General features: G+C 38.9%; 1 protein-coding gene across 2 annotated transcripts in view; it reads left to right on the top strand.

Annotated features, from left to right (window-relative positions):
* The window catches only part of KIF13B (kinesin family member 13B), a 197370-nt gene that overhangs the window by 134279 nt on the left and 42242 nt on the right, over positions 1–20849 (top strand). For both annotated transcript variants that reach the window (XM_054717618.1, XM_028159381.2), the window contains exons 23-32: positions 583–740; positions 2210–2342; positions 6361–6507; positions 7124–7153; positions 8960–9059; positions 9612–9738; positions 10481–10536; positions 12607–12731; positions 14031–14207; positions 16934–17026. In XM_054717618.1, coding sequence (XP_054573593.1) covers positions 583–740; positions 2210–2342; positions 6361–6507; positions 7124–7153; positions 8960–9059; positions 9612–9738; positions 10481–10536; positions 12607–12731; positions 14031–14207; positions 16934–17026 — 1146 coding nt within the window. The remainder of the gene's footprint in view (positions 1–582; positions 741–2209; positions 2343–6360; positions 6508–7123; positions 7154–8959; positions 9060–9611; positions 9739–10480; positions 10537–12606; positions 12732–14030; positions 14208–16933; positions 17027–20849) is intronic.

Genomic DNA, 20849 nt, shown 5'->3' with positions numbered 1-20849 from the left:
ACTTTTACAAATAAATTGTTTTAGAGCTTAATCCTAACTATTGCAAAATGCTGTCTTAAATCTATGTTGTAAAGATTGACAGGGTGGGAGAATTTTTTAAAAAATTTAGTTGATTCTTTTTTGTACTGATGATCATTTTTTATTTTCTTTCCTATTATTGGAGATAACTTCCTAAAAACTGGGAAAAATATTTTTCCAGTACACTGCTACATTCTTTTATATCAAGACATCATAGATCATTGTTATAATTCTTTTTTTTGGTTATATTATAATTCTTAATATAATTGTTTATACTTTTTAAAATTGCTCTCAAAGTATTGCTAACAAAACAGAATACAATGCTGGTCTTTCACAATAGATTTTTCAAGGTGAAACTTTTTTAAAAAAATTAAAGGTATCATCATTTTTAAAGTCAAGAACCTTAGACCATGTGAGAATTCATTATGGATGTAATATAACAGCAGTTCTGTTCTATAACTAAAACAGTCTTTTCTATTTTTCTTCTTCATGAAGTATATGGTACAAGTTATCATAAGGTAAACAGAAAGTGTTTCCTCTTCTGTGATTTTTTTTTTTTTTTAGGAGTTTTCTGTTAACATCACTGAAGACTTTCTAGAGCACCTTTCAGAAGGGGCCCTGGCAATTGAAATATATGGCCATAAGATGACCGATCCACGGAAAAACCCAGCCCTGTGGGATTTGGGGATTATTCAAGCAAAAACACGTAGTCTTCGGGACAGGTGAATTTTAGAAATCCATCTGATTCCACTTACAATTTTTACAATTTGCTAGAGATTAATACTGCCGTTTATAAAGGTTGTCCTTTTCTGGGCATTATCACTAGTAATAGATGGTGGTGTTTCCAGGGCATTAATAGCACAATTAAACTTCTTTAGAGGAGTGAACTTTGAAGTGTGATAGAAGAAAGTTAAATATATGGGTAGTTAAGTATACAGAGTGAAATACATTTTTGGAGAATAGATAGCTTATTATGAATTACTTCTAATTAATCAACTGTAGAGAAAAGGGATCAAGATATGCTCTAGAACAGTGTTCGACAAACTCATTAGTCAACAGAGCCAAATATCAACAGTTCAACGATTGAAATTTCTTTTGAGAGCCAAATTTTTTAAACTTAAACTTCTTCTAACGCCACTTCTTCAAAATAGACTCGCCCAGGCCGTGGTATTTTGTGGAAGAGCCACACTCAAGGGGCCAAAGAGCCGCATGTTGCTCGCGAGCCGCAGTTTGCCGACCACTGCTCTAGAATTCAAGTTTACTTATTTTTCCTTAGCTCAAAGTTCTTTTCAGGTGGCATTGGTGATGGGAGGACGCAGGCTTATTGTTGACCAGGATTTTAAAATAAGAGTTAAAAAAAAAAAGGTGTTAAAAGGAAATGACTGAAAGAGCACATATATTTGTACTTTTGATCTATTTTTAAATGAAAACCAGATGTTCTTATTTTGCAGTTAGAAAGTTTTAGAAAATTCTACATTAGACATTGAGATTTTTTTTCCTGATTCTCTTTTTTATGTGAGCAAAGATACTTGTCAAATTCCTAAAGCATATATTTATCTACTTATGAAAAGATAATCACTGTACTTGCTCCTGTCCCACTAGTTACAATGTTTAGATTTTTAAATAATCACTGAAATAGATTTGAAGTTATCATACCTTTTTATTTTTTAAATATTTTTTTTATTGATTTCAGAGAGGAAGGAAGAGGGAGAGAGATAGAAGAATCAATGATGAGAGAATCATTGATTGGCTCCCTCCTGCAACGCCCCCTACTGAGTATCAAGTCAAAACCTGGGCATGTGCCCTGACAGGGAATCGAACCGTGACAATCCTGGTTGATAGGTTGATGCTTAACCACAGAGCCACACCGGCTGGGCATCATACCTTTTTGAACGAAATAAAAGAGCCATTTCTGGTTCTGGTGTTCTACATGTTCAGAGAAACTCCTCTAGTAATGAACTATGGAAATGACCCCTGAACATATAGTCTTAGTTCTGATACTATTTGTTTAACTTTGCTTTCAGTTATATTTGCTAATATGTACTAGCATATTTCTCATTGAGCTACAGATCATTCTATTTCACTACTCTGTTTGGAGGTCATTATCATTGTTAATTCTCATGTAGGAGCCTAAGCTGCCTGTATTGAAATAGAAATGTATGATTTTCCAAGAACTTCAACTATTTCCTAGATGGAGTGAAGTCACCAGGAAAATGGAATTCTGGGTTCAAATCTTGGAACAGAATGAGAATGGTGAATACTGCCCCGTAGAAGTAATTTCTGCAAAGGACGTGCCTACAGGAGGAATCTTCCAACTCCGGCAGGTAATAGAATTATGAATGTTATTCTGAATGTTCACATTAAAGTCTTTGGTACCATAAAGCTTACTGTTGAATTTCTTTGACAGAAATGTCAGTGATAATTAAAGCTAGACTGGCCAACTCCATTTCTTATGTTAAAATCATCTCCTACTTTATGTGTATTTTCTTTCATCTTAAAAAATGATTTATTATTTCTACTTATAATATTTTGAAACCAGTTTCTGTTAGATTTAAGTAATAAATAGATAAGCTTTAAAGAACAACTTAGCATTGAATTGTACAAAATAAAACATATCAAGTAACATTAGAATATTTATAAAAACAGGAGAAACAGTGATATGACAGGAAGAACAAACCTCCAGAGTCTAACCTGTTAGGGTTTCCCGTGAGCAAGTCCAGTGACCTCTCAGAACCTTTAATCAGGTGCAGAGTGGAGGTGGTGATAATACCAACTTTTTAGGGTTGGTGTGAAGATTAGAGATATTGTATATGAAGCACTGTGCTTGGCACATGGGAGGTGAGAAGTAATTTTTCCTCCTGACACCAACCAATGCTCTGCAGACATTAGTGGGTGTCCTACTGTTCAATTCAGTTTGTACCTTACCTGCCAGAGTTAGCTCAGAGTCCACAGGTTTCAGGGCATAGACTTAATCACAAAAGTGCCCTTGCTTCTGATTCCCGTGCCAAGTATCGGGTTCCCAGGTTACCCATACTTCTGTTTGACTTGGTTGCAGTCAGGGGCTCCCATAACACTCCTCCAAGGGTTTGATAAATTGTAGAATGACTCACAAAACTTGGGAAAGCCTATTACATACTGCTACCCGTTTATTATAAAGGATACAATGCAGGAACGGCCAAATGGAAGAGATGCATGAGTCAGGTATGGGATGAGGAATGACGAACTTTATGTCCTCTCTGTGTATGCCACTCTCCCAGTACCTGGATTTGTTCATCAACCAGGAAGCTCTCTGAACCCCATCTTTTGTAAGCTTTTATGTATGTTCCATTGTGTAGGAATGGTTGATGACACCATTTGCCATTGGCCATAATCTCCAGCGGGGTGAGGCTGAAAATTCCAACTTCTAATCAAGGCTTGATCTTTCTGATGACCAAATTATCTGGGGGCCTGCCAAGGGTCGCCAGATTAAGTCACTTTATTAAAAGATGCGCCTATAACCTTTATCATTCCGGATAGTCCAAGAGTTTTAGGAGTTGTCTGCCAGGAATGAAGGACAAAGATCAAATATCTTTTTATGATACCACAGGAGGAGTTAAATAAATGCCACTAGGCAGATATGATACCTGCCAGGAATCAATACAGCAGGGAAATACGTGGGAACCATTACTTGACCCCAGGCAGGTTGTAATCTGGAAAGTGTCGATGCTGCTAACTAAAGATGAGAGAATATCCTAATAGAATTTACTTAGTAGATTTGGAAATACTCCTTTTTTGCCATGCTTTATATTAATTCAAAATTTAGTAGAATATTGCATCCTATGATGGTTTCCATACATTAGAACAATAGTCAAATATTAGAATAGCTCTAGTAAATGAATGTTCAAATCATTCATAGCAAAATATGAGAAAAGGTTAAAGGAAAAAGAAAGTTTGCTTAAATATTTAAGTTTCTAAATGTTTTAATAGGAGGAAGATGAAAAGCATTTATTCTCTAACCCCAGCAAATGAATTTTAGCAAATTCTTCATGCATGTAAGGTCAAGGAACTGAAAGCAGAAGGAAATTAGTTTAAATTATAGCACGAGATATAGACATAAAATAGGATTCTTAAGGTGTGAAGAACATCTTTTTCTGAACATCTGTTAAATCTATATATATCCTTGTTAGATGCCTTAGAAATTCATCTCCTGGAAGGCAAGACCAGATAATTTTCTGTGGTTTAGTGTAAATTGAATACTTAAGTATTTGTCATACTTCTGACAACCTATATTATAAGTGTTTAAAGGTAGGTTGGGTTTATCAGGAAAGACTCTTTTTGAAGGATGTGCATCTTGACCGGGATGCTGAAAGTATCGTGCAAAGGCTGGAGATTTTTTCATATGTAAAGGACAGGGATGAACAGTAAAGATACAGAGGTTGGAATAAGGTAGAAAGTAACATGGGGGGAGAGCTGGAAAGCAGTGACAGAAGAGGTCGTAACTGATTCATAGAGGGCGTTGATGGTAGGCTCATTGAATTTAATATATTTCAAAATTGGAACCTACTGTTCTTGAACAGGAAAATGGGAGGGGAAACTGGTTAGGTTAACATATGAAATTGCTGTTTTATAGTTAAAAAATGGTTAAATATCAGCAGTTACAAGAAGTTCAGTTGAAAAACAAAAAGAAATTCAGTGAAACTGTTTAAGTATACTGATCAAAGCTCTTCTGTGGAACATTGAGCCATTCCTGGATCTTTTCCCTCCTTTCCTTCCCTCTCCTTATCTTGAATCCTCCCCAAAGTATATGTACTTCACCTTTCACATTTGGGCACACATTTAAAATAGATCACTTTCTGTCTTAGGCAAAGTAAATAATTGACTAAACTATTTTAGACATTTAAAATGTTTTCTGAGGTATTCTTTCCACAAAATACCTGATGTATAGTCCTTGGAAAATATGAAATCAAAAGATATCTGTAACCTATCTTTTCAAATCAATAATTGCCTTAGTTGACTTTACTGATAATGCAAAGCTCTTGGGAATTAAAATATGATGGAAGAGGGGAAGAGTAACTGACTTGAAATTGTATATTCAAAATCTATTTTTTAAGTTATATTTTTAATTCTGTAATTTATAAACCAGCTTTGAAGTCAGTAATTTGGGAATGCTGAGGCTTTAAAGAAATGTATTGTTTCATTGTAAATATACAGAGATACACATATTCTGAAAAAATGTGCCTAGGAAGGGATATTCTCTGATCAATTCTTTATTTGGCAGCGTGGTTAAACTTGTTTTATTTGGGGATTAGACCAATGAATCCAGGATAGTATTAATCATTCTTATTTTTATTTTGCTTATTACTTAAAGCAGATCATATTATATAGGCTGGGTTTGGTAATTTGTTCTTTTTTATATTTTTATTTTTAAATATATTTTTATGGATTTCAGAGAGGACAGGAAAAGGAGAGAGAAATAGAAACATCAATGATGAGAATCATTGACCGGTTGCCTCCTGCACGCCCTCTATTGGGGATTGAGCCTGCAACCAGGCACGTTCCCTGACCAGGAATCAAACTGTGACCTCCTGGTTCATAGGTGAATGCTCAACCACTGAGCCACACCGGCCAATCTGCTCTTTTCTTAAAAGTCTAGGTAACATCTGTCACTATACTCTTTAACTTAAAATATCATGTATATTTTTCTACAGCTACATTTTATTATATATAGTAAAGTTTTAAGCAGTTACCAATATTTTTACATTTAATTATATAACTAGTTTTTTGTTATTCTTAACATTGCTTTATGATTCTTTAAATGCATACATCATTTACTTAGAAGATATTACCAGAAAGTTGAATTGCTAGGTCAAGGAAAACTTAAATTTTTTATTCAAATTGCTTTGCAGAAAGCTTTACCAATTTATATTCCTACCAATAGTGTATGTAATTTAATTACTTTGGGAAATATTGGAAATTGCCTTTTTAAAAGATAACTGTCAGCTTAGTAAGTGAAAATAAGTATGTATCATGCTAATTTTAATTTGTATTTATTTGATTATTAGTAAGTTGAACATTTTTTATTGTCTAGCTATTTGAGTTTCTCTTATTAGAATGTTTTCTTTTAATGTTTCTTGTTAAAAATTTGTAAACCATATATTTGTTCTGTGACTTTCTACTTGCTTAAAAGCTAATTTATCATGATTAGCTTTTCAGTTTGTAGTTTGCTATTTCACATTTAAAATATGAGGATAGTATCTCTAAATTAAATGCTTTTCCTAACATCAGCCTGTAGAGGTCTCTGTAAACCAAATTTTTACAAATCAAACCAATTTTAAGAGGTAGTTAAAATTGTCTGTGATACAGGGGCAGTCCCGGCGAGTACAAGTGGAAGTGAAGACTGTGCAGGAGTCTGGGACGTTACCACTGATGGAAGAAAGTATATTGTCCGTTGGCATTGGGTGTGTGAAAGTTAGAGCACTCAGATCCCCGAAGACACATGAGACCTTCCATGTGAGTTACTCTGCCTATTATGTTCTTGTAGAAAGACCCATTAGGTGAGCGTATCTGGGAACCTGTCAGAAACTGCCTTCCATGAATAATTCTTTCAATATTCCTTTTGTTTTCCTTTGCTGTCCTTTTTTTTTTTTTTTAACCTGGTATTTCACTGTACCACACTGTTGGTTTTGTCCTGGTACGTGTCAAGCTGAGGGTTAATCAAACATCTTAGCCTCCAGAAAGTCCTCAGTGCCTACTCCTGATTAACCTCCTCCATCACCACCCTCTGCAGAAACCCCCTACAGGCTTGTAAAGACTGTCTGCCAGCAGGTGTTTGATTTCCCCTGGGGAGTGGGACTGTAAACCCAGCAGGGGAAGTATTGTATTGGTTCCTGGAAAAGGTCAAATATATGTTCTTCACTTTCCCATGAGAAGCGCAAGGTTTTACTCCAACCTTCTGAAAATTATCAAACCAAGAGTGAGGGTGAGCATGGGCGGGAGATGAAGCAGTATATTATTCATTAAATTAGAAAATATGAAGTCTGGGGAAAGATTCAGGTTGTTAAGCATTGCCTGATGCTTGGATAATTGTTTTGGTTCTGCATAATGTATTTTTTTTTTTTTCTTTTAGGAGGAAGAGGAAGACATGGATAGCTATCAGGTAATGAAGCACCTGTTAGCCTCATCACATAAGTTTGATTAAAGTACCCATTCCTGAGTCTTGCTATACTGTTACTTAATAATAACACAATTAATTTTGATTCAAATTTGCTTTTTCTCAGATTAATACAGTAGGGAGAATCAGTGTGCCGTAGACTGTAAAGCCATAGCCTGTACAGTCTGTTTAGATTGGGAATCATTTGTGACCTTTATCATTTTCCTAACCTGGAGCTCCCCACCCAGGTTTCCTACAGATCTATTTCTGCAGATTCTCTTCCTTATTTGTTCTGTCTTTGCGTGGACTCACCCACCCCTTTCCCGATAACAGCTGTGTCATACTGCTCTTCAGTCAAGCCATGCTCCTAGATATTTGCCTTATTTTAAGCCAGGTCTTGCTTCTCCCACTTCATGGAGTTATATGGGTTTGGTTTTGTATCTCCTCCTGCCCCTCCCCTTTTCCTAATTTCCTGTAAAATTCTGTTTATGTCTGTTAATTTTTATCTTGTTAGTCTTGTTAGGACTCTCAGAGCTCTTTGGATCCTGATTATGTCATCCAGTGTAGTCACTCTCCTGGTTTTGCATCATTCTAATTTGATAAAAATGTCTGCCTTCCTATATAAGTCACTGATAAAAATATTGTATCACAGAGGGTTAAATACAAAGTCCTATGGCACAACAATAGAGACTTCTTTGAAGTTGACATTATTTCATCAATCACTGTTCCTTGTATGTGATATTTCAGCCATTTCTGATCTCATTCAAGTAGACTCATTGTATATTTCTCCATCATGTCCACAAGAATGTCATGAGCTATTTGGTTAAGTGCCTTAGTGAAATCCAGATACACACCATATCCACAGCATTCCACTGATCTACCCAGTCCTGTACCTTTATTACAAAAGGAAATGAGGTGAGATTGGTCTACAGTCAGGTGTCGACGAGCAGAATTGTTTGGCTGTTGATAATGCCCCTGTTCCCACTCCCCTCCCCTCACCAAACCAAGGGAGAGAAACATGTTGTTTGTGGAGGCTAGTGAACATGTTGAAGACTGTAGTAAAGAACTTTGAAGAATCCTTACAGTGGTCCTAAAGGATGTAAATATGAAGGTTATTGAGTAGCATTTGTAATTTTTATCCAACACTGAGACTTTGGAGAATATCTTAGTTGTGAGTGCTTGGAGTTCTGCACTTTGAGCCAATAGGAAAAAACTGGTTCTGGACATCAGAGAGTAGCTTTTCAGAAAGTCTTACTCTAGAACAATGATGCTTTAATTTCTGAAAGTTACTGTTTTGAATAATGGCTGGAGCCAGCTAGTGACGATAATAGACATCTGTATATATAAAAGCCTAAGTGACTGTTGCAACCAGAATGACTGGAACAATGGGTTGACCAGTCACTATGACGTGCACTGACCACCAGGAGGCAGATGCTCAATGCAGGAGCTGCCCCCTGATGGTCAGTGCACTCCCACAGCCAATCTGCAGCCCTTCTCCTCCGATTGCCTCCCCGCCCCCCATCGGCCCCAATATAACTAGAGGCTGGTGCACGAATTTGTGCATGGGTGGGGTCCAGCTGGCCCACCCCAATAGGGCTGGGCCAGCTGGGGGGAGCGGTCATGGGCAGTTGGCTGGCTGGTCCCACCCCCTGGTCGAACTCCCTGTCAAGAGGATAATTTGCATATTAGCCTTTTATTATATAGGATACTTAACATTTTTGAAGCACATTAGAGTAAGGTAAGATAGAGCATCTGTTTTAGATATATCGCCTACACATTATATTTGCTGTCATTTCCCTTGTTTTCTTCCAGGATCGGGATTTAGAGAGACTACGTAGAAAATGGCTAAATGCGTTAACAAAACGTCAGGAGTACTTAGATCAACAACTGCAGAAGCTTGTCAGTAAACATGGTAGGAAAAGCACATTGAATATTTCTTTCCCCCCATTTGCAGCCACGTAAATTAGAAGTAAATGAACACATCAGTTATGGGGATGGCAAGAGCATAGGAATGTTATTTGTGTCATAGCCTTTCCAAAGAACATTTATCTAATTGGAGTGATGTCTCTGCATAGGTCTCCCCTGGCCCCCACCAGAGAAAGAGAAAATATGGTCCACAAAATAAACATTGTCCCTCAAAAATAACTTCAGGAAGATGCTAACATTTCTTGATTTCTTGTCCAAAGTACTTGAATCCTCTGACTCTGGAAGAAATTATTCGTGTGCTCCTCCACTGTAGGCCTTCCACGAATTGGGCATGGCCTCTGTAAGAGTACACCAGCCTCGCTAGCTTATAGTTTTTTTTATCATAATTTTTTGTATCATGAATTCAGGAAGTTATAAGTTTCTAGTGAACCCTCATCAACAAGTAACTGAAATATAGACAAATCCTGTTGATACACAGGACAAAAGTGTAAGTAGCAAGTGAAATAGCCCTGTCTGATCCTCATTCCTGATGTTTTAGATAAAACAGAGGATGATGCTGACCGTGAAGCTCAACTTCTAGAGATGAGGTTGACTCTAACTGAGGAGAGGAATGCGGTCATGGTCCCCTCCGCCGGCAGTGGGATTCCAGGGGCCCCAGCAGAATGGTATGCATGCTGCCACATGTCTCCTAAAGTTCTGAATGCTCACTAAGCCAACTGCTTTCTGTAGGAATTTTGCCTGTGCTTTAATTAATGGAAGGCTCATTGCAGCATATGGGGGAACAGTTGTTTGAATTAGAGGAAGTGTTTAAATTATTTTCATGAGTTGGAATAACTATGGCCTAAAATTGTTTTATTAAATAATATTGTTATGGGCTCAAATAATTAAGATTTCTGAGAATCTTAATCAATATTTAGTATCAGTGCACTTAGCACTTAAAAAAAAAATAGTTAATATGTTAATTACTTGGGTCATTCCCTTAAAAGACCATTTGGTCATCATAAAATTGCATCTCTAGGAGTTTTTAGTTTTGGTGCTTGTGAAAACTGTACTGTCAGCAGATTTCTGTGCCACTTTATAGAAATTAAAAATAGTAAATGAAGCCATATGGGGCCCTTAGGTATATAATTTTATAAGAAAGTAACTTTAAACAAGGAAGCCTCATTTATAAACAGGTATATGTGTCTTAGAAGACTGAGTTCTAATTTCAGAGCACATGATAATTACACCCGAGAGCACCCGAGAAGAGAGGCAGCACTTACCGTCAGGGCTCTGTGGCATCTCTGATGTTTATTAGAGCAAACCCAGAGTTATTGTTGGCTGGCTGTGATTAAGGCTGTGGCACCATGTCCGTGCTGCTGAGACTGTCTGCTTTATTTGAGATGCTATTTGTTCGTTATGTTTTAGGACCCCAGTTCCTGGGATGGAAACACACATTCCTGTTATATTCCTTGACTTAAATGGTAAGTTAGGAGGTGCTTTTGGAAGGCTTACCTCTGACGCATTATTGTCCATGTAACACTTAGATTCTAACAAAGGATGCTGTTGGGCAATTCTGTAGGCCTAAGGTTCAGGTTCACTTTATGTGTGCCAAAGGACTTGATACTTGAACAAGAATGAACTTTCTGAAAGAGTAATATTTTTGTAACAGTGATAAGTATGTTTCATCATGATGTGTTCTCACATTTCATTCTACAGCCCTCACTGCTGTGTGCATGCTTTGTTCTTTCCTCAATTTAGGAAGGTAGTCATGTTTTCTTGCACTTAAAATTAAAGAAGAATTCTTAGAAAAGGCTTCTCTCTGGAAGGGACTAATGACTAGTGATTGCTTATGTAGCCTGTTTTCTTTTATCTGGTGCTTCCTTAACATTGCCTACTAAAGTTACCACTTTTTCTGTGAGTTCTTATGTCATTCATCCCTACCTTGCCTATTTTTTAATGTCATTTTTTTCTGACATTTTATGGTCATGTAAAAATATTTTGGGTGTGGCTACATTTTACATATACTCTATCTGAGGAGGAAAAATAAAAATGAAGAGGTAGATTAAAGAGCTAAACATAAGTTAAAAGTCAGCAGTTGAATTCCTAAAACATGTGCAGAAGAACTGTGTATTAAAATTAACTATGTTAAATGGGCAAGATGGGATGTCCTCAGGGCTTTTCTTTCACTGAGCTGGAAGTGAGTTATGATATCTGAGGTTTTTCACATCTTGTGCTGGTTAGCTTATTCAGACACATGGGAGAGTTTCACATACTTAACCACTTCCACTGTCTGTCCACCTGATAGGGTTTTAATGTATTGCCGCAGTGCTCTCTCCTACCTTGTTCTCTTGAGCCTTGAACCTAAAGGTGACTCTGGCCTAGTCTTATGCTGAGTTCCTGGATAGGTGAGCAGTGTGTGTGTGTGTGTGTGTGTGTGTGTGAGAGAGAGAGAGAGAGAGAGAGAGAGAGGAAGAGAGAGAGAGAGAGAGAAGACTAAGCCTAAAGAAGACCTGTTAGTATGGATATTCCTAGACCTGATCAGGAACTTGTTCAGCCTTATGCCCATTCTTGATCCGCCTAAGTCCACATACTAAAAAGATACCTTTGATGCCTACTTACAGCTTATGGATAGGGAGTTAGGAGGACAGGTTTGGAACTGAGTACCAAAGGGACAGTGACAGCTAAATGTAGTTTGTGATCCTGGATTGGAACAATGGAAAAATTTGAGTATGGACTCTATCTATATATATATATATATATAAAAGCCTAAGAAACCAAACAACCGGTAGACCGGTCGCTATGACATGCACTGACCACCAGGGGGAAGATGCTCAATGTAGGAGCTGCCCCCTGGTGGTCAGTGTGCTCCCACAGCAGGAGCACCACTCAGCTGACCAACAGACGCCAGACGCAGGGCTCACGGCTGGCCACCGCAGCCCCGAGACCACAGCGGAGCAGCAGCGAGCCTACTGAGCTGTGAGCTGTGGCAGCTGCAGGCGCAACAGGGCCAGGATGAGCAGGAGTGGCAGGAGCGGCAGACTGCTCGTTTCGGCCCCATCCCCGCAGGCTACTCCGAGGGTCACCACCGGAGCAAGAATCCATGCACCGGGCCTCTAGTATTGTATAATTGGCTACAGGAACTAGAAACCCCTCCAGTGTCTAGTTCCTGTAGCCAATTGATTCTTTTAATGAACTCAACTGTCAGATAATCAGAATCATTCTTGCTTCTCCTTTTTTCAGTGCACTCTCAGGGAATTTGGGTTATAATCTTATCATTAACATTTATGGACTGACCTTGAGTAACCTCTTGGGTATTTTGGCTTCAGTTGCCTTTCATGTAAAATAAGGCATAAAGGTAGGAGATTGGGTAAGATAATTTCTTGAGGCACTTTTCATCTCTAAGATCTTGAACTGTTAATGGTCATCATCCTTGTCATGTAAGATTTTAGAGCCAAAGGAAATGAAATTTGAGGCAGAAGAATTTCAATACCAAGCACATTGAAGTTTAAATACCAAGCACATTGTACGTAATGGAACTTCCTTGCTTTTAGCGGATGATTTCAGCTCTCAGGATAACCTTGATGACCCAGAACCTGGTGGATGGGATGCTACCCTCACTGGGGAAGAGGAGGATGAGTTCTTTGAACTGCAGATTGTCAAACACCATGACAGAGAGGTAAGTAAAACATAACTCAGGAGGACTGGATGAGAAGTAGTTTCCTTAACCTTTCCCTGAGCCTTTTGAAACAGCCAGCAAGGTTGTTATTTCAGTGCTAACATTTCTCAAGAAATGTTAAATGGAAACTTTTCATTATGGCTTCCAGAAAGAATGGAACCACTTCCAGAAGGAGTGGATCATCAGATTAGTCCACACACCACTTACTTCCTCTCCTGGTGAAGGCTGTGTGTTAGTATTCATTGTTCAGGTCTGTAGGGCCCACTCTCTAGGGAAATGCTGCTGAAGTAAAGAGGTAAAATGATACCATACCTGGGATTTGCTTTGAAATTCTTCAGTTAATACTTTCTAAAAAAGGGGAGGGTGGGGGGAGAATCAATGAATCCAGTGTGGTAAAATCCTAATAATGTTTGAATTCGAGTGATGGGTATACAGTGGGGATTCATTAAAAACTTTGGAGTATATTAGGAAAATCATAAAATATTTTAAGGAAAGGAAGTTGATATGCTTTGAAGGACACATGGCTCCTTAGGGGTATGCCTAAGATGCACAACCTGGGTCTGACAGGGGGAAGCAGTCAGGCAACCCAGCTGTGGCACACTCTGTAACAGACGCCGGGCCCTTCCGTCATAGGTCAGTGTCACGCGTGATAAAGAAAGGCTGGGGAACCATTTCAGATTAAAGTAGAATAAAGGGACTGTGACAGCTAAATGTAGTTTGTGATCCTGGATTGGAACAATGGGAAAATTTGAGTATGGACTCTTTTGTCATAGTATTGCATCGATGTGAAATTTCCTGAATATGATAATATTCAGGAAGTCATTGGATGCCCTTTTTCTTAGACGATAATTGCTGAAGTATTTAGGAATGTAGAGTTATATGTCTATAACTTACTCTAAAGCAATTCAGCAAAAATTAATAACACAGTGTGTGTATGTGTTGTGAGGAAGAGGGAAAGGAAAAGTGGCCAGTGTTAACAGTTGATGAATCTAGATGAAAGATATGCAGGAGTTCATTGAACTGAATTTGCAAAAAAAAATTTTATGTTCATGGCTGGCAGGTGAGCATTCTTCAAAAAAAAATTTCAAATCCAGCCAGCAGAGAACATTCTGCTCTGTATTCCCAGCCGAGGGTGATCGTGGCCACACCCTCATACTCCACAGTCTTCAGGTCAGGGCTCTTAGTAGACTCCCTCATGACTGGCGTGTTCCACCTCAGCCCAGGCCAAAGTGTCTCTTTGTGAGGTTTCTTGTTCTTAGGAGAAGGTTGGAAAACATGCTCTTTCTGTCTTCTCTGCAGGTGAAAGCGGAAGCTTCGTGGGACTCCGCAGTGCACAGTAGTCCTCTGCTCAGCAAAGGCACCCCTGCGGATGAGCGAGTGTTTCTGATTGTGCGGGTGACGGTCGGGCTCAGCCATCCAGCCGACATGCAGCTAGTGTTGCGCAAGCGAATCTGTGTCAATGTGCATGGCCGGCAGGTGAGTCGCTCATCCTAGTGGAAGAAATGACTGGAAGCAGGGCAGGGCCGTGGAGCGACCACTCTGGCCTCCCATCCCACAGGCTCTGTGCAGCATTTCACGCTTCTTTTCAAGGGGCTGTTCCTGGCCTGTAGCTGGGCTTGCTTCTGTTCCAGAGCATGTCACCCCGACTTCCTCCGAGCCAGCAGTAAATCAGTACATTGGATCTTTATTATTGTGTAGGCACAACTTACAGCCATTTATCGGGTGGTACAGAGCCTTGTCAAGGTGAAGTTCGCCGTTTTTGTTTTTGACTTTTCATCTGGGTCCTCCAAGATGAGAAGGTTCACGGCAGTGAGCCTTTGTGCTTCTTACCCTTTGCTTTCCATACCTTTATTTCCTTTCAGTCATCTCTCTGAATTGGCTGATTCATAAATTTGGGACGTGGACTCTTATTAGGCTTTGGGGTAAAAGATGAATAAGTAATAGTCTCAGTCCATAAAGAGCCAGTGTCCATTGGCATGTGTCCATGTTTAAACAGGTGACTCTGCTCTCCTGTGACAGTGCCCTGATGCGGGTGCTCACCACGTGCTGGGAGAGGGCAGGTGCAGAAGGGAGAGTTCAGGCTGAGGACGTCAGGGGAGGCTTCCGAGAGCAGGTTACATGTGAGCTGCTTTTTTGCAGACAAGGAAGGAGTTGTTGGCTGTTCCGTGGAGGGCGGGGGAATATGTGCAGGGGTGGTGAGGATGGCAAGGGCGTGGCAGGCTTGGGGACCTGGAGAAGCAGGTGCGCTGCAAAGCCCAAGGCTGTGGCCAGCATGGTTGCAGCTAGATTACGAAGGACCTTGTGCCACATGGAGCACACATTTAGTAGGACATTTCTAGGTGGATATAAACTCTTTCTGTTACTGGTTTTGCAAATACAGGATTTGGGAGGTTGATTCTAGGGATTCTTTTTAACTGCCTATGCTCACTCTTTGGAGGTCTTCCCAATACACTGACCAAAACCAGAACAGACGAAAATAAATCTTTTCATTTAAAAGAGCACAGTCATGGTTGACAGAGTCCTAGATGTAATCGCCACCCCTAAAAATTAATCTTTAGTTCTAAATGTCACACTGATATCAATCTTCGAAAAGAAGACTGGTGGTAACGCTGTTAAAATTGCAGCTCTTTAGCTGGGCAATCCAACATCAATAAAGCCCAGGTCGTCGGGTTAGCCAGAGATGCATATGGTGTGTCTCCCCTTCACTCTTCTCTTCGTCTCCCTTTTCTCGGAAGGCTTGATGGATTAAAATCGACACGCTGGGGAACATTTTGAAGAGTTATTTGCCATTTCAGAACTAGAGATTCTGGTTGCCAAGCGCTGAGACTAACCTGGTACAACCGAGACTGACTGGGTACTGGCCCCACAGAATTTTTAACAGAAAGGGTGCATCGTGGTGTCACCAAGTTTTTTCTACATTTTTTGTTTGTTTGTTTTTATTTTTTGTTGTAGGGACAAGGACTTGCCACATTTCCCCCCTGGTTGAAATGATTTGATAGTATCCAGTTGATACTGAATGAAATGATAGTATTTTAGGGCACAGCAGTTATTGTCCCAATTTCAGGTATTTCATTTGTAAAAACGACATCTGTATAGAAAGAACAGGGACTTTTCTTTAGGAGCCTAATACATGCAAGTCAGCTTCAGTAATTCCATAGACATAGAAAACAAGAATGGGAGATAACAGCAGCACCCACACGCTCCCTCCCTCCCCACCTGGCCACACACACCCATTAGAAAATAGCTGTAGCTCCTCTCTGGCCAGTGGGACTGGTAGTGGCTCAGCTTTGCGGGCTGTAGTCGAGAGAGTGAAGGGATGAAGTAATGGTCTCTTTGCATTCTAAAAGGTTAACATCTCTTTTAAAAATTATCTAAAGATTACTAAATAGGAAAGAAATTACTCAGTAGGTTTGTGAAAATATGTATTCCTAAGACCAAGCAGTTTGATTTTTCTGTTTTCTTTTGGGGGTTTCCACATATTTCCTGCTTCCCTTTTGCATGAGGAAAAAAGGTTCTCTGTTAGTTTAATATTCTCTCTTCTTCTTATCTTTATTCACCAATTATATTCTGCCCTCATCCTTGCTCTCTTCAACCTCTACAGGATGTTCAGTCTTAGCAGCATCTTTAAATGAGTCATCTATGCATTAATTCAACAGTTCAATTCTTAACTGCAAAGAGCACAGTCAGCATAAACAATGACCATGCACTCTTAAATCATCCTTCATAACGATCCTGCTTTGGTCAAGAATTTAATGCCTGAACTTGTCAATATTCATGGTACAAGATGTCCATCGTACTGGAATAAAAAAAGTGTAAGAGTCACCAGTCCTTGCTTACATCTTAGTTAGAAGGTCATTTTATTGTGTAGAAGTTAACAGCCTTATTTCTGTAGCCTTTAAGCAGAGTTGAACCGGATGCCTAGTGTCAGTTTCCAGAGGTTAGGGTCTGTGCTTTCAATGTGTTGGATAAAGGACCTGTCACCCATTGCACACATGTAGACACAGATATCTAAAATGGGTTGTGTGCACTAAGACAAAGTTGAGGAACCTGTGTTTGGTGATTTGGATTTCAACTTGCATAGATTGGAAATATGTTCTGTTTCTTTTTGGTTGGAGTGAATGCAGTATCTTTTACGCTGTTTCTCTGATAATATAAATTCAGTTTTTGAGGTGGGAAACCATATCTTCTATTTTGTTTTTTAGGGTTTTGCTCAGAGTCTCCTAAAAAAGATGTCTCATCGAAGTTCTATTCCTGGCTGCGGAGTGACTTTTGAGATTGTCTCCAATATCCCAGAGGTGAATGATCATATGAAATTTGAATTTACTAAAAATAAACATGTAAAAAGAGATAACTCCCTGAAAAGCCACCTATCTAAGGAACATGTACTAAATAGAAATGTATATTCAGGGACATGCTATAGGTTTTTAGAGGAATTTCCTAAACTTGACTCAGTAAAATGTACTTGTGTCTCCAAAGGTTCTGGCTTTAGTACTTTAATAAATAATAAACTTTTAAAAAGACATAGGGTAATATTGTAACTCTCAAAGGGAGCCAATATAACATAGCAGAGATTTAGGGTTTCATTTCGGAGCCAAACAGAAATCTTGTTTCTTTAACCTATTAGTGAAGTGAACTCTCATAGGTTACCTTGAGTCTAAATATTTTCATTTATCAGAAAAGATTAGCAATACCTTCCAAAGAGGGTTGTTTTAAGAATTAAATGAGACAGTATATACAAATTGTTGTGCACACGCTAAACTATAAATTATAATTGCTGTTATTATTATAGTTACTATTGTTATTTTATTATTATTTCTCTTTATGAACTAAGTGAGATATTCACAGGACTTAAATCAAACTTAAAATGTCCCTGACAGAAGGTTATTGGAGGATGCAGTTTATGCTTCCTAGTGTTTAATCCCTGATTGAGAGACTTATTAACTGGGCACTGCACCGCTGGTATTGGAGGCCTTCTGTACATGAGCAGGAGAAATGAGGGGCCTACAAAAAGGATTCGATGACAGAGAGAAAGAGGAGCAGTCCCTCTCTACACTCAGTGTCTGAAAGCAGAGTGAGTGAGGAGGTGAGACTCCTTTCTCAGGAGTGGAGCATGGAGCGTGAGCCCTCGGGGCGTGCCTTCTCTCCTCACATGCCATCCACGTCAGCCCCATTCTCTTTATTTGAGGGTTTAGTGTGTGTTCATTGATCTTGTTGAGTATCTGAACAATAGATGGAACAATATATATTTTAATACAGAGAGCAGTTTTTGGAAGAGATTTCTTGTATTGCAAAACACTTTTTCTTTCAAATAATGTCAAATAGTAACTTGTTTTTCCTGGATCTTCAAAGTGTTAGACTTTCATAGTAAATATTAACTGTTAAACTATTTAATTTGGAGCCTGCTGAACAAATGTTAAGTCTGTTTTCAGAGTTAGACTACCTGCAAAATCTTGGGTCCATAATAGCTTACTCTTTGCTATTTAACTAGAGACTTGCTGTTTATTCTCTGCATCTGAATGTTTTGTATGTTTTCCTGGTTGTTTCAGATCTTAACTCTATAAGTGGTTTGAGTGTAGTTAAGAAACAGTGATAGCTATAATGAACCATCTCCACTTTTCCTTCCTCTCTTCATCTTTCTGTCCCCATCACTTCTCCCCTCCTTTTTGTAGTTTTCTTATCTTCTTTAAAAGTGTTTTGATTCTTCAGGTGGTTTGGTTTTCAGAGGGAAGAAATGTGGGGGAATCAGCTGAAATAGAAACATAACCTCGTGTGTTTGGGCTACCTGCTAATAATTAGCTAAACACATCAGTTGGCAAGCGTAATTTTTATATTGCCAAATTCTGATGGTAAAGTAAAAGGGAAAATGGATCTTAAAGCCTACAGTGAAAGGACTATACTTAGTTTATTTTTTTATTTAAAAACAAAAAGATCCCTTAAGCCCTGGCCATTGTGGCTCAGTGGGTTTTATTTCCGGTCAAGGTCACGTACCTGGGTTTCAGGTTCACTCTCTACCCCAGTTAGGGTGCCTGTGGGAGGCAACCAATTGATGTGTCTCTCTCACATCGATGTTTCTCTCTCCATCTCCTTCCCTCCCTTTTTCCACTCTGAAAAGCAATGGGAAAAGTATCCTCTGGTGAGGATTAGCAACAACAACAAAAAGATCCCTTAAGAAGCTAGGTCTCATCATGAAAAAGCCCCAGAAAGTTCTTTTGTGTTCCATATTACAGAAGCTGTGAGGGCTTGGTGGCAAGAAGTGGTCATAGGCCAGAGGGCAACAAGAAACATCTTCACATTTTTTTTTTGTTTTGTTTTGTTTTGTTTTTAGCAACGTGAATGCTTTCATTGCTGGTGGGAGTATAAAATGATACTCCACTTTAGAAAATAGACACCTACCCCATGACTCAGTAATTCCATTTCTAAGTTCTTACCCAAGAGAAATGGAAGCATATGTCCATAAAGACTTGCACAGGAATATTCGTAGCAACTTCTCAAAATAACCTGGAACCGGAAACAACTCAAACATCCATCATCAGATAAATGGATAAATAAATTGTAGTATCTCCATACTGTGGAATCTTGCTCAGCTATACAAAGAAATGGACTGTATGAATGAATCTCAAAATTATGCTGAGTCAAAGAAGCTAGACACAAAAGAGTATGATTTCACTTATTTGAAGTTCCAAAAAAGGTGAAATGCTTAACATGTATGGTCAGAGAAATTATCTTGCCTTGAGGAGGGTTGGGGTTGATTGTGAAGCCCATAAATGAACTTCCTGAGGTAATGGAAATGTTTTATGTTTGATAGGTGTGTGGGTAACATGGAGACATACGCTTTTCTTAAAACTCAAGTTTCCCCTTTCTTAGAAAATCGGTATAATGTCTGTACCCTTCAGACACTGAAAAGTGTTCTGTGTTGAGTGGAAAAACAAATATTACTCTAGCCTTGCCTCTTTTGCTAATTATGTGGCCTTCCTCTTTCCTCATCTATGAAATGAAGATGATTTCTTTTCAGGGTTATTAAAAGGCTCACATGCATTACTATAGGAATAAAAAATTTAGCCATCTTCCAAATTCTTCCTTTTTTTATCCATCCTAATACTCATTTATTATTATTGTGTATTGTTATATTTTTTAATCCTCACCTGAGGGCATGCTTAGAGGGAGAAAAGGTGAGAGAGAAAAGGAGAGAGAGAGAAACATCAATGTGAGAGAGAAACTTCAATCAATTGGTTGCCTTCCACATGCACCCTGACCAAGGATCAAACCTGGAACCCAGGCATGTGCTCTGATCAGGAATCCAAACCAGCGACCTTTGATGCACAGGATGATGCTTAATCAATCAAGCCCCTCCAGCTGGGCTCTTAACGCTCATCTAAATTTTAAAAAATATTTTTGGAAGTTAGAATGTGTCTTATAATTAATGATGTCTTAAAATTAGTAGGCAGACATTTTTTCTCGTTAGAGGTATATAAAATGATGGTTTTTTTTCCTTAAAGTTGATGGCATCTTAAGAAGCAGTGGCATATGGATATATATTTTGTAGTTTTTGACAAATTCACAAGTAAATAAAGTATCTGATTTTCCCTGAGCAGAATAATTTGTTATGAGCTAAGTTTGCTGGAAATAAATACATTAATAAAATCCCTCCCTGACTTGTGTATATCCCATTTATATGCATGGCCCATTCATGTCAGACAGAGGAGCAGGGTTGGGCTGTGCTGGAAATGGAAAGCACAGTGAGAATTTTCTTCCTGGATACTTCTCTTCTTGGTTGGCTTTGCTGCTCCAGAGTTGAGGATCGAGACCAGTTGTAGAAGCCGGTGCACCTTGAATAGTCTGTGGTAGGCTGTTTAGTGAAAGTGTTGAAACCCACCCTTCTTTCCACTCTTATTCTCCATCCCCATGTCTGCCTCTTACTAGGGTTGTTTGGATCCCACCCTTATCTAGCTGTTCCCCAGCTCCCCATTCTTCTCTCCTGCCTCTCAAGATGCGTTCCTAAAATATAGTGCTTGTTATATTTCCAACTAGCCCACCAGTAATGCTTTTGTTTACAGTGGAAATCAAATAGAGAACAGTTTTGTTGAGAATGCACTATTTCAGCTACATTGTGTTTAACTA

This window comes from Eptesicus fuscus, chromosome 6 (genome assembly GCF_027574615.1).
Source record: "Eptesicus fuscus isolate TK198812 chromosome 6, DD_ASM_mEF_20220401, whole genome shotgun sequence".
In the NCBI taxonomy this organism is placed as follows: domain Eukaryota; kingdom Metazoa; phylum Chordata; class Mammalia; order Chiroptera; family Vespertilionidae; genus Eptesicus; species Eptesicus fuscus.
This window is presented reverse-complemented; position numbering and strand designations above follow the sequence as displayed.